The sequence below is a fragment of the Echeneis naucrates genome, chromosome 8 (genome assembly GCF_900963305.1).
Source record: "Echeneis naucrates chromosome 8, fEcheNa1.1, whole genome shotgun sequence".
Taxonomy (NCBI): Eukaryota; Metazoa; Chordata; class Actinopteri; order Carangiformes; family Echeneidae; genus Echeneis; species Echeneis naucrates.
Genome location: NC_042518.1, coordinates 12,710,512 through 12,724,515, shown reverse-complemented (window position 1 = coordinate 12,724,515; position 14,004 = coordinate 12,710,512). Strand labels below are relative to the sequence as shown.

The 14,004-nt window shown below is 39.4% G+C and overlaps 1 protein-coding gene across 4 annotated transcripts in view; it reads right to left on the bottom strand.

Moving 5' to 3' along the window:
• Positions 1 to 3,306: 3,306 nt before the first annotated feature.
• Positions 3,307 to 14,004, bottom strand: part of clec16a (C-type lectin domain containing 16A) — a 31,184-nt gene continuing 20,486 nt past the window's right edge. For 3 of the 4 annotated variants that reach the window (XM_029507771.1, XM_029507773.1, XM_029507772.1), the window contains 5 exons: positions 9,665 to 9,816; positions 8,974 to 9,178; positions 8,444 to 8,614; positions 7,563 to 7,700; positions 3,307 to 6,457 (listed from right to left, as the gene is read on the bottom strand). In XM_029507771.1, coding sequence (XP_029363631.1) covers positions 5,829 to 6,457; positions 7,563 to 7,700; positions 8,444 to 8,614; positions 8,974 to 9,178; positions 9,665 to 9,816 — 1,295 coding nt within the window. In that variant the 3' untranslated portion in view covers positions 3,307 to 5,828. The remainder of the gene's footprint in view (positions 6,458 to 7,562; positions 7,701 to 8,443; positions 8,615 to 8,973; positions 9,179 to 9,664; positions 9,817 to 14,004) is intronic. The other variant, XM_029507774.1, reaches the window with a different exon arrangement.

Sequence of the window (14,004 nt, the reverse complement as noted above, 5' to 3'; positions counted from 1 at the left end):
AAGTTTTAGAAGTACCTTCTGGAAGCACAATAAGACTGTCTGAGTGGACTTTTCAAAATGCCAGGGAATGGTGGCTCGTACGATTGAAACCCTCACAATCAGTGGTAACAGTACGATTTATTTTGTAGCAGTTTTGAATACTCTAACAATGTTGAAAGTTTACATTACACAGGAACGTTGTTTTTTTTTTTTTTTTTTTTTGGTGCAAAAACCACTTGATATATTTTAGTGACAGATATTTTTATATTTTATGTTTTTTTTTTTTTCCAATTATATTTGAAATAAAATTTATTTAAAGTGACCTCTATATTTGTATTGCTTCACTTTTTGACGGTTCCTAGAATCATGTCATTGTAGGAATTCACAGAGGTGGAGAGAAATCTGCACACCCTCAGAATCTGTTCACGCCAAGTCACAGACAATGGGACACACAGTGAGACAGACAGGAAGTGCAACGAGGTAGAATACAGTATTATCACTACAGTGATTCATCTGTGTAGGGTAAAGTGGCAGGTGGGTGGGGTTACTCTGGTTGTAAATGGACTTACGCTTAGAAACACACACACTTACCAGAAACAGAGGCAGATGTGACACAAAATGAAGCAAATGAAACATGTGATTGAGTGAATGTGTGTGTAGAACTCTTATCTGAATGGGGAGCCAGCACATATTAAAATTTCCTGAAGAGGAAGTGGGAAATTTTTTGGGTTAGTGGTTTGATGGAGACAATGTTTGATCAAGGTCAGGCTTCGACTCACATTTTACGTAAAAAAGAGTCATATATATAAAACTCTAAACAGACTAAGAGTAACACACAGACACACACAAAAACAGACAAAGTGAAAAGCTTGAAATGACAAACCATCTGAACGATAAAATAGAACATTTAGACCAAAGGACAGTCTTCATAAGAATGGCGAGGCAGAGGAAGAAATTAAATGTTACTGTTGTTCCTTCTACACTGAATTTTTATTTATCTGGAGTGGGCGTGGCATTACTGAATCAGACGTCGGTTGACTCATAGACTGCCAAACATACATGATCATTTTCCCAGCTGACAGACAAGTATAGTATTTATTAGTAATGACAACATAAAGGATGGCATTAGATAAGAACACTCATATTACTAAAAGTAGGCACAAGTAGTCTGCAACAAGTTTGTCTACTCCTCATTACAACCTGTTACAGTATGTGCCGAGCCAGTAAACTAGATGGTGACGGATGATAAGCTGTAGAAGTCATCATAATGTGGAGTAATTTTTCAGTTTTGTGACATATGTAAGAGTATCTGTCACAGTTTCAGGCAATGAATAGTACACTTTAATCTGAAGTTGTAACCTGGACTGACATACAACATCCTCCTCATGGTTAACCAGAACTCCAGCAAGTAATGACACATTTCCAACAAGCAGAACTCCAGCTGTGTGTTTGTGTGTGTGTGTCTGGATCATATGCAGTAGTTTCATTTAGCTTCTGTTTTTAGGACATTCCAAAAGTATTTTGAGAAGTGAAAGGTGAAGTGAGGTGTTTTGTGACTCTGTGCTTAGCAGCTGATTTCTATGGAATCCTCTATTTGGAGTTTTCTGTCCTTTAAACTGTCTCACTCTCTCATGTGCACTCACCCCCACACACACTCTTCGAGCCGAGTCGAATAAAAATTGAGAGTCTCCTTAACAGAAGGGCAAGAGTCTATCAGGACAAAGTGAAAGATGACAGGTGCGAGTTTTGATTGTGAACCGTTTTGTCATTGTGTTCTTTTCTTACTCGTATTCTGTGAATTCAGATGAAATACATCCTTCACGGCACTCACAGATGTGCTAACTGTTGGTGGCATAAGTGTTTCCTCAGACTATTAGCCACTCCTCTTAATAAACAATAGCTTGTGGATTTCTGGTAACCCACTTCTCACTGAGATGTCATGTAGGTGAAAACATCCCTGATTCCTGTCATTAGTGACCAGTTTTCTTCCTTTTTACTGTGCACTATTTCTTGTTGGTGAGTAGGTCAGAAGTTATTCTTATTGTAACCGATTTGTAGGTAATTTATTGGAAATGTCGGGAACAATACTATCACAAATTGTGACACAATGGGTGTCATTGGAGGAGCCTTAAACAATACTTGCTCTAACCCTAGTGCCTATTTGACAATGTGGAGAGACATTGACTGTAGCTGTCTTTTTCAAGCAGCTGCTACGTCATTCCTGAAATTCCTGTTTGCTTCTTGACTAAAAGCAATGGAAACAGCTCATTGTGAGAGATCTGATGTTGATCTCACAATCCTTCATCACTGATGAGTAAATAGTTCTAGCTCTGTAGCAAATTCCCAAAACTTACAAATACCCATTTAAAAGAAATAAATTGACCTTTAAGGAAATATTTACTTTCCTGTGAAGATTTATTTTACATCTGTCTTGCACGTAAATGTCCAGGCTGAGTGAATGTAGATATAGTAACTGCAGGATAAAAATAATACAAAGTGTGCGCATCTCGAACAAAATCAAATTCTTACCTACTGACATATGTAAATAAGTGTCATGTGATTTTAAAAACTTCACTGATGGTGACTTCAACTGCACAAAGCCTCTCTTGTCTACCATCAAAACTAAAATCGATGTTGTGACTGTGGTTTGGTAAAGAAACACATACACACTAACTATTTCTGTGTCGTTGCAGTACCAGGAACCATTCACATGTTTACGCACACACAACCAGACTTCCCTGAAGAGAGGAACCGTGATAAAAGAAACACGAATCAACCACAAGATGACAGAGGGCTCCTGCAGCAGCCACATGAACATAACGTAAAGGTAGAAAGTGTAAAGGCAACGTCATGATCTCTGCTTTCAGACCATCTGACACACACACATGCAAATTCAGGCTTGAAGCAAGTGCGTGCATCGGTTCTACACATTCAGATGTTTTCAAACTCCGGTTTATAGCTGATTATGGAGCTGCAGTGCAGGAAGCTGCACCATTCTCCTTCACAGAAAAGTTATATGCTGCAGTTTGAAGGTCACCACGTGGGTGTTTGTTCACCTGCAGCATCATTGCAGTAGACCATTGTCTGATATGCTTGTATAACCCATGACTGAGTTGAAGAACTTGAAGAACTAAACCTTAAACTTAAGAGTTCTAGTTCTAAAAGAGTTCTTCTCTAATATTTGCTGTGGTTTTCTTGCTCATACACTGAGGAAAACCTCCTCTACTGTTACTGCTAAAGGCTGACTCTGTGAAGAAGAGAGAAAGAAAAGAAAGAAAAAATTCTTTGTTTTTAACCCCAAGTAGAAGGCTCATGCAACAGTCTCGCTGTTCTTAAGTAGAATAATTTATTGCAGTTCTTTATTTCTCTCTTTTAGTTAATTAATAATAATTACAGGTTTTAAAGGCCAAAAGCATTTACAGAGCATACACACACATTACATACACACACACTCTACAATCAGAGACTTAATAATAGAAGCTTGTTGTGGCATCTAATTGTAGAACGTGCAAGTGCTCAGAGGTAACAACGCCATCATGGTGTTGTGCTCCTCCACAGCATCAGTATCAGCTCTACGCATTGTGCCAAGCCTCTTCAGCATGTCAGTGATCATCACTATCATTCCTCTGCTCTCTACAGCAGCAAAGTGGAAATACTAACAGACCAACCAAAAAAAACAAACAAAACAGAACAGTATTGCTCAGAATTTCTCATTTACAAACTTGTTGACTGTACAGAGTTATAAAATAAGAATGACCGTGCATTAGGTCTTCAGCTGTATGACAATGGCACAGAAAAAAAAAAGACAAGAAAGTGAGCTGGAAAGCAAAAGTGGAGAAGAAAAGAGAGAAGAGTAAAAGCATTACAAAAAAAAAAAAAAAAAAAAAAGATTAGGACACAGGGAAGATACATGTTTGAGACCGTCTGTGTGTGCTTTGTTCTTAAGAGTTAGAAATCTGTCAAAGTTAAGTTACAATGATTCAAATTTCTTAAAACTGATCAACACAACTTTTCAAAGAACTTGGTTACGCTTATCACTCTCCTCAGTGGTTAGCTCTATAGATTATTGCAGTAGTAAGAACTTAGTTACACTGTTTATAGACGGAGGATGAGGAGGGGGCTTGCCTTTAGAGCCCAACATCAGGACAGCATCTGGTTGCCAAAAATGTTTTTCCAATAGTATTTTTCTCTTTGTAATGTTTTATGTCACTTTGAGATTAAATATATGATCCATGCCACATATTAAGCTCTTTTTTGGGGGGTTATGAACAACATTATGCTCCTAATTTCATTTTCTTGAACAGACAGAGGGGCCAAAAAAAAAACAATTAATCACTCTGACAGGTAACATTTCATCAATTTTCAGAGAGGATGCTCCCAAGAGTCATTGGTGTGGTGAAAGTCCACATTCCTTTAAACCCACCCAGACAGATAGAGGACCAAACTACATTCAACCCAGCGTAGTTGAAGTGATGTAAGGACCTGATGACATACGTTATTTCAAATGGTTTCTCATCATTTCCTGAAGTTGATTCATCTAACATCAAGGATTATTTTTACACTGCATAAACACAGTTTCATTTAACCAACTGATCTTTTTAGTCTATTTTTCTTAACATATCAAACAAAGAGGAATTACTTCATTTTTCAACTAGTTGTTCAATGCTTGGACTGATTACAGAAATACTTAGTCACGAAGTGCTGTCACTTCTGTACCACTTATTCAGCAGCCGCTGCTCCATTCACATCTTTCAAAGCATTTACTCCACCAGTCAGTTTGCTGTGTGACTTTTTGAATAGATCCCTTTATCTGATCCCCAAACAAGATATTGCAAATTGTTTAACGCATTCGAAACAAACAACCAATGTGCAACGGAAGCTGAAATAAAAGCCTCACATTAATTGTTTTCTGCAGCATATTTGGAAGGAGAAGAAGAAAACCCATCTCCAAGCCTCATATGGTTCCAACATCCTAAAATGTCTCAGACATGCGAAGATGGAAACCAACTGTGTGATGGTTGTGACTGCATCCAAAAAGTTGCTTGACATTCCATTACCATATAAAGAAGTCCAAATATTCACCAGCAGGGACCATCTGAAAAACTATTATTAAATTAATGGTTGCATTTTAACACCTGCTCCCTCTTTACTTGGGATGTTGCGGGTGATTGGACACATGGCGTGTCACAAAGTATTGTTACTTTACATAAGGAAGAATGAGCACTAAACCACAGGGTTACAGGCAAATGCTGCCGACTCAGTATGCACTGGATGTGTTTTAGCACAGTAGTGACCACCACTACGCATAGGGGCCAACTGCTATCTGAATGTAAGACACAAAAATAGGGCAATTCCCACAAAACATTATGTGTAGATACACAGCTCACAACAGCAGCATGTGGTGGGTGTGCATGTGTGCGCGTGTGTGAGAGAGAGAGAGAGAGAGAGAGAGAGAGAGAGAGAGTGAGAGAGTATGAGCTGACAATCGATCAGAATGAGTAAAAAACATTGCTGGTTGTGCGCTTTAAGACGCGTGATTAAAAACACTTGCATACACATGACCAGACACGCTCGAGTGCACAAAAACCCAAACGTGCTTTGAGCCTTCCTTGAGTTTGACCAGTGTCTGTGTTGTCCTCTGTTCTCTCAGTCTGTGAGAAGAGTCTTTCTTCATGTGCAAACACAAATGCTGAGATGCCTCCAAAAAGCCTCCTGGACTGCCTAACCTACAGGTTGCAACATGAAAATATACTGCAGCCAAGCAGGATAGTTAAACTATCACACTTCACTGTCCTCTGTTTGGGTTAGAGAAGAGTTTAAGTGCATGAACATGAATGTGTGTGTGTTGCTTAATCCAGTTCAGGTGAGTCTGGTATTTCAGTATGTGTTTCTGCGTCTCTTCCTTGCAGCTCTGCAGCTGAGAGCAAGTCTCTATCCAGCTGCTGAGGTGTGTCCTCACCTTGTAGCTCATCTCCTTCCACAAGAGCCTCGTCAGTGGGCGTGACCAACTCTGTTGTTGTGGTATCCTCTTTTACTGTTGCATCTGTCTCCGTCTCGTCCGTCAGCGACACCTCCTCCTCTTGTAACTCCTCCTCTTCTCTTTGCTCTCTTTTCCTAGCCCTCTCTTTGTCTTTCCCCTTCTTCTCCTCCTCCTCCTCCTCCTCCTCCTCCTCCTCTGCAATGGAGGTGTCTGCTGTGTGGAGGAAGCATGCTGTGGGAATGTGGCTGGCGCAGGGGTGCAGGTGTGGTGAGTCGGAGGGGGGTAGCAGTGTAAGTGACTCCACGGTGAGAGTGTCAGTGCTGTTGTCGGTAAGGAGGGAGATGGTGGGCTGGGAGGCTGGGGTAAGACTTGGGGCCAGGGCTGGAGTTGACACTGGGGTTGAAGGAGTAGAGGAGACTGCCATTACTTCTCCACCTCCTCCTTCCCCTTCTCCACCACAGGATGAGGGCGGAGTGTGCTCCAAAAATGTACCATCATCTAGTTGAGAGAAGGGGACAGAGTGAGGCAGATGAACTCAGAAGACGTTGGCTATGAAAATTAGGTTTATTCTGCACACAGAACATCTCAATTCATTAAGTTTCAAAATATTCCCTAAATTCAGTGCATAATGTGTGACGCGAGCACACCTTTCTGTAGAATCTGCTTGTGTCATGTGTCAGACCACTTCACTTGAGAGTCATTGTTAAAGTCTAGTCAGTTGTCTATGAGGAATTAAAAATAAACTTAATGAACCTAGATAAGGCAGCACGGTGGAATAGTGGTTAGTGCTGTTGCCTCACAATAAGAAGCTCTCAGGTTCGGTTCCTGGCATGGGGCCACTCTGCGTGGAGTTTGTATGTTCTCCCTGTGCCCGGGTGGGTTTCCTCCCAGCTTCCAAAGACATCATGTTTGGGTTAACTGGTGACTCTAAATTGTCCGTAGGTCTGAGTGTGAGTGGTTGTTTGTCTCTGTCTGTCTCTGAGTGTTGGCCCTGTGATGAACTGGTGACTCCGCCCTCACCCAGAGTCAGCTGGGATTGGCTCCAGCACCCCCCCACGACATGCAAATGGATAAGTGGAAGAAGATCAATGAATTAATAAAATAATCTATATAAAATTTTTAAGCCTTTGTGCAAAAGACTGTCTACACACTGTTCCACAGGACTGAAACACAGCCAAACAGATGCAACACCATTAATAATAAAGAAATAACTTTTTTTCCAAACTTTTCATTCTATTTTAACAATCAGAAAAAGCACTTCCAAAAGACGCGTTCCTACTGATGTCTATACATCAAGAACAACCAGTGCTCTAAAGGATCACATTAGAAAAACAAACCACAAACCTATTTGGCATAGGAGTAACACAAGGTACATGGAGTACCTACATACTCACTGCGACCCAGTGTGGTTTTCGTGGTGCGTGTATATAACCCTAACCCTACTGGCCATTTTGTGTGTGTGAGAGATTATACCTTCCCTAAATTAGAGGTTTACCATAATTTATAATCTATATTTTGTTTTTCACTATACTATATGTGCTACTTTGTTTTGGAATGTAGGGACCGGAGATGTAATGTGTGTGTGTGTATGTGTTTGTGCTACCTGTGGGGCTCTGAGCTGATATAGTGCTTGCAGTAACAGAGTCACACCTTCCTGTGCTTCCACTCCCACTGGAGGGAGGCGAGGGGGAGGAAAGGGGTGAGGGACTGTGCTGCGACACACAGTGAGCCACTGCAAAACCTGGAATGAAGCATGTGTTACTTTCATTTAGCCAAAACGTGCAAAAAGTAGTTTTGGTGACAGTTTTTACACTCTGACTTATAAAAAATTGTCCCAAGCATATTCACTGTGTTGAGGCTGACAAACCAGTGACAAATGGACAAAATATGTAACCTGTGGTAACTGTATTTAAACAAAAAAAGGTTAAACACCTTTTTGACCTGTGAAAAACCTGTAGGCTGTTGCTGGCAATGGAAAAGGCTTCAACCAGCAATCACATTCAAAGGCTCTGGTCAACACAACACACTTGCCTGCTATTTTTTGCCTCTTTTTTCTGTTATTTCCGAGAACACCTAGAACACTTAGAACACTGAAAAGTTAAAATAAAAGGAAATATGCACATTTAAAACTTTTTGGTGTGTTACTTCTCAAAGCCTCTCTTGCCAGAAACTGACTTACTGTTACACTTCCACACTAAAGGTCAAATCACAAACCCATTTCCACTGCTCAGTCTATCACAAGATGGTTTCAAGATAAGATAAAGGCAACTTTATGACAAAGTTTTCCCTGAGACTCAAAAATAAAAGTATGATAATGGTTAAAATGACTTCATGTTCTATTTCTTATTACTATGATATTTCTCATGAAATATCCCGTGTGTGTATCAAACAGGGCTTTGATCTTGGTAAAAGCTTGTATATCTTTGAAGGGTATGAAGGGTGACTAAAACAGTGGCAAAGCGATTGCACTTAATTCTAAGTTACCTGGTACTTTATCAACAGTGGCAAAGACTGATCTATTTGCTGTGGGATCGTTTGGTGCCCGTCTTGACTGCTCGTAGAAACGGAAAGGCAGGCCGCTGGGCGAAGGGTTGGCTGTCTGACCGAAACCCAAAATCTCGGTCGCACTAGGCTGCACAGGCAGGTCGAGCAAAGCTGCATACACAAGAAGCATAGGCATATAAATCAAGAACGTGCAGCGGATTTATCTTTGGGATTTAAATGGAAATTACAGAGGTGGCTACCTTAAATCCATAGCTTGTCTGAGTATTTGGGTTCCCCCATGAGTTGACTTGTAAACATAACAGTTGTTTGGTCCTGCTGATGGATCTAAAAGTGGTTTTATGATCGCAGTAGCTATTTTTGTAGGGTTCACGTCCTCTTTAAATACACTATAATGGGAAGACCTCAGATATCTGCCATTACTACTGTTTATATTTTGCAGACTTTTGGCTAAAGCTTGTCATTTCAGTATGTCTGGATGAGCACAGAGGGGTTAAAGGATTTTCACTCACCAGCAATTCTCTGCATCTTCATGCGTCTGGCCTGGATCCGGCCTTTGGCCAGTCTCTGCTTGGCAATGATGCAGCGGATATGGTCAGCAAAAATGAAGTTTGCCTGCAGGATGGGCAGGGGCTTGGCATGCGGATTGGAGCTGGGCTTATGGATGACAATGTTCAACGCTCTGCTGTCGTCTTCAACACCAGACACCTGCATGTCCTGTTGAGGGAGATGGAAAAGGGTTAGGGGGTTATAGACAGAAAAAGATAAGGGGAAAAAAAATAGAATGAAATAGACAGACATGAATTCTGACCATGGTAAGATTAACAAACTTACACATTAACAGAAGTTAACGTAACATCATTTACATATCATGTTTAAGTCATAAAGAAATACATTGTAACAACCTTTTCACAATGTCAGTTTAACAAGAACGTGCGTATTTTGCAATTCAGATTTCAAAACTTCCTCCAAGAATGAAATGCAGTATCACTTGATATTGTCTGAGGTTATCTGATGTTTCAAGGTCATTACAGAATACACAGTGCAATGTGAAGAGCATGACTGAACATCTGAAGGACACAATGAGGCAGAAGAGTAAAGGAGATAATAAAATTACAACTGCCATTGCAGAAACATAAGAATAAGATAAAAATAACAAAAGAAGGAAGAGAAAGACACACAAACACACCACTTTGCCCTTACTTGCAAAAGTCCAGCAAATTTGACAACACCCCATCCAAGGCGTTTGGTTTCTGGCTCAACCAAACTCATCTGGTACACATCTACAGCGAGGAACCTCTGGGCCTGGCCCCCGTCTTTACTAACCACCATACAGGCTATGAGGTCACTGTTATCTGAAAAACATGATGTAAGTGTAGGTAAAACAACTTCTATGCTATCTGGTACATCAATCCTTGAAAAACTTCTCAAAAGCAATGCATGAATCACAACATTTTGTTTACCATTTAAGAAATTAAAATGAGTGGACTATTTTTCTGGAATGATCAATATAACAACACAAGTGAGTCCTATATTAAGACTATCTATTTACAAAAGCTTAGCATTAAACTGAGAGACATAAAATTCCATAATTGAGAAAACCACATAAAAATAGTACAGCAGATTTCATAGTGCACTTCTGTTTTTTGTGTACAAAATGAAACTTACATTGCAATACAATGATTCATCTTCTTAAGGACAACTTCAATACAACACCTAAGCAAGTGCAACCATATTCGGGAAAAAACATTAAAACATTACTATTTAATTAATCATCATGTCTCTCTCTCCCCCTTCCCAACCGGTCGAGGCAGATGTCCCTGAGGCTGGTTCTGCCTGAGGTTTTTGCCCCAATTAAGTTTTTCCTTGCCATTGTTGCTTCAATGCTTGCTCATCAGGGGATCTGTTGGGTCTCTTTAAATAATTTTATAAAGAGTTTGGTCTAGACCTGCTCTATATGCAGAGTGCCTTGATGTAACTGTTATGATTTGGCACTATACAAATAAATCTGCTTTGATTTGAACAAACTCTACTGCAGAGCATAAATGAACTATGGAACTGATCATTACCTGGTTTGACATCACCACTTTAGTAAAAAAAAATAAATAAATAAATAAATAAATAAATAAATTAAAAAAAAAAAAAAAATCACTGAATCTGACAAGCTCAATTGTTAAAGTAGTAACACCACGCTGATATACAAATCACTCAGTTTCAAGCATGCCCTTTATTTGATGATGATGATTCATCTCATTTTTGGTTCAGAAACCAACCCATTACTAATGTGAAACTGGCTTTTTGCATGTTTTTATATTTTTAAATTAGGCCCAACAGTAGTCTGTCTGTTGGGAGGAAAAAACCATTCTTGCACTATTTTCAGCGTTCCTCCTAACTACCAGACAGTTATTGACACACACAAAGCAGCTCTTAGTGTAAATTGAATGTTATATTTTGAACTATTAAACAACACTATTAAATGATGACTGGGGGTTACCAGGAACTTCCCTTTACTCACCGAAACAGGGAAGAGGGAAAAGTACCTTTAGCTGGAAAGGTAGTCCTCAATTCAGTGATAAAGAAGGCATGCCAACATTTAAATGGTCAATTGGTAAATCAGGGGAAGTCTTGCAGATTGAATCCCCTGAGCAGGTGGGAAAAAACCCTCCCACCCTCAAAAACGTCTGCTTGACTTTTCACTACAGAACGTGGGGGTGGGTCAACTTGCCTGGTCAAAATGCCAACAAGATGATTCGTTTTTTTTTTGTTGTTTTTTTGTTTTTTTTTTTTTAGAAATCACAGTTTCAACCACGCAATTAGTTTCAGAGACACATTACAGTGAAGCACCCTTCTATGAAAGATGCACTTTCAGGAAGAAATTTTAATATTTCAAAGTACTAGCCAAGCTCTCAGGTTTTGTCCAATGTACAAACATTGAGCGAAAAACATTCATGTTAAGCAAACAGAAAAAAGGGCAGAACTCTGTTTCAGCATCTGGTGAGTCATTCATCCAGTCAGATTCTTCCAGCTTTTACCATCAAACATCATTTAACACTCAGCAAATGAACGCTGATTCTTGTTTTTACTGCTGTTATTTTAAAAACATCTTTATCTAAATTTTAACAAACTTCATAGAGTAGTACAAGCTCATGTTCAAGCAATATATGACTTCAGTTGTTTTGTATCACGTACCAAACAGTGCAGTGGGCTGTCACTGCTGCTGTGCACGGAGCACTTTTTGTACCTGAAACTATACCCTTGAACTAAAAAGTGGGCCTGCTCAACCTGTTGGACTGCAAATACCTTTCTGAAGACAGACAGTGAATTGGATTCACCGGTTTCAGAGTTAAACAAACTTATGTTTAAACTGCAGCATGCTGCTGAATGGCAGTTGGTTTCAGCCTTTTATTTACTTCTTTCCAACTCTGTCCTCAAAATTATATTTTAATGCAATCAAATTTCCAATAAAACGATTCCATGTTTTTTTTCTTTTGTTTCTGTTGCCAGGCAATAGAATGAATATAAAATATTGAATTGAAATTTGCCTCATTAAGACTGCATTTTAACTACCAGTCCGTTACCAAGCTGCTTACACAAGTTGAAAGAAAACAGCTGCAGTCAATTGGTTTTACTTATTTGTCTAAAGATTACTGACAAGAGAAAAATTACACCTCTGTAGGTCAGCATACAGAGGTGTGTCTGGAAAAAGCCAAGGGCCCACCTTGTGCTAAAAGGGCTAAACTTGCAACAGTGGTCTATCCAAAGTAGTTAAGGCTTGCTGAAAAATACTCTTGGGATATGGAGCGCTTTGGGACTTGGGGCATGTTTTTGCATTGTCTCTGTTTAGCATTAATTTATTCACTTTGACTGTCAACCACACAAGAGATCTGAAAAGTCAGAATATCAAGTGATTTGTTCATGTATTTTGAAACAGCAGCAACCCTCAGGGAGACCAATACTCAGCAGGCCAACCATTGGTGTAACCTTATCACTCATTCACATTTGTGTTTGCTACCAATGATTTTAGTATATAATTGATTATATTTATGCATGGGATCTACAGTGTGAGGTGTAATGGTAATTTCAGTTCCTTACATTTGATCTACTTGAAATACCCCAGTTCCCTTTTCCTCATCAGGATGTCAGATCCTTTTGGGTTTTTAATTTTTTTTTTTAAACACCAACATACAAAACCCTGCAGAATACCTGCAGTGTGGACCACACCCCAGGGAGTTGGCACCAACACCTACAGCAGACCAGAGGGTGTGAAAACACACCTTTGGGTTGGGGGTGTCAAGTATAAATATTTAGCTCTCCCCATGCTTGGGGTCTTTTTTTAATTTTTACCGCTCATGTGATGAATGACCTTTTCTTGGCAAAGAAAACAAAACTTGTCGGCCAACAGAAGTCTGTATTTCATTCTACAACAGCAGCAGAGAATTTCCACAACAGGGCTCAAACAAAGAGACTTGACTCAAGAACTGTTACAATTTGAACAACTTCCAACTAAAAACAACTCACAACACGACAGGTGCAAGGATGTTCAATGAGCAAACCCCAAAATGTAGACGTCCCATGTTGAAAATACTTTTGATTTAGTGCATTACTCAGTTGAGTTACACATACAACCAAGACGGGTGTAGTATTGCTGAAACAAACTTTCTATATTGAGGCAAATTTCCTGCTGAATGCAAGATGACCTTCAACCACACTTTTGCCACTCCTCTGACACAATACAACAAACACAATAGGTACAAACATTAGCATATGTTTTGCAATTCAAACATTTACTACAGAGGATGTGGTGAAATGTAGGCAGTGAAAGCTTAATGGTCAGGAAAAGGAGTTTGTGGGTGGGAGGTGGCAGCTTTAAATCCCCCAGCCAATGAGGAAAAACCCTCCCTCTCACCACTATTACTCTGTGAGAGTGTTCTTAGTCAACTACCTCGCCTAAGTGAGAGCGCTGGTGACAAGGTAAAAAAAAAAAAAAGATAAAAAAAGAATAATAATAAGAAGAAAGAAATGCATTGTTTAAAATCACTGTTTGAAATGGCCACAAATTACTGGAAGTCATGCCACACTTCATATGACAACTGATTTCCTAAATCTTCCACAGACTCTTTCGACTGGAATTTGGAATGAAGAAAACATTCAGTTTCAACCACTGACTTAGATTTGAAAGTAAAGGTGAAGTGAGACATCTGGTTTCAACAAGTGTGTTTCCCTGTCAAGTGATTTTTTTTTCTGAAAAGAGAGAAAATGAGAAGCCAGGGTTTAGGAAAACAAAAATAGACCTGTGAAAGTCATTACCAAGTAGTGACATGAATGACATATTTCCTTATTTTGAAGATCAGCTATATAATTTTGATAAGGAGAAAAAAAAAAAAAAAACTAAACTGGACTTCACTTGTCTAGTAGAACAAGTGAATTGACTGTTCAATAAATGTGTGCGATTTTCATTTTGAATTTGTGTTCGCAAACATAAAAGAAGATGACCCGGTGAATAATGGAAAGCCTCAAAATGAGAGCACAGACAATGTGAAAAA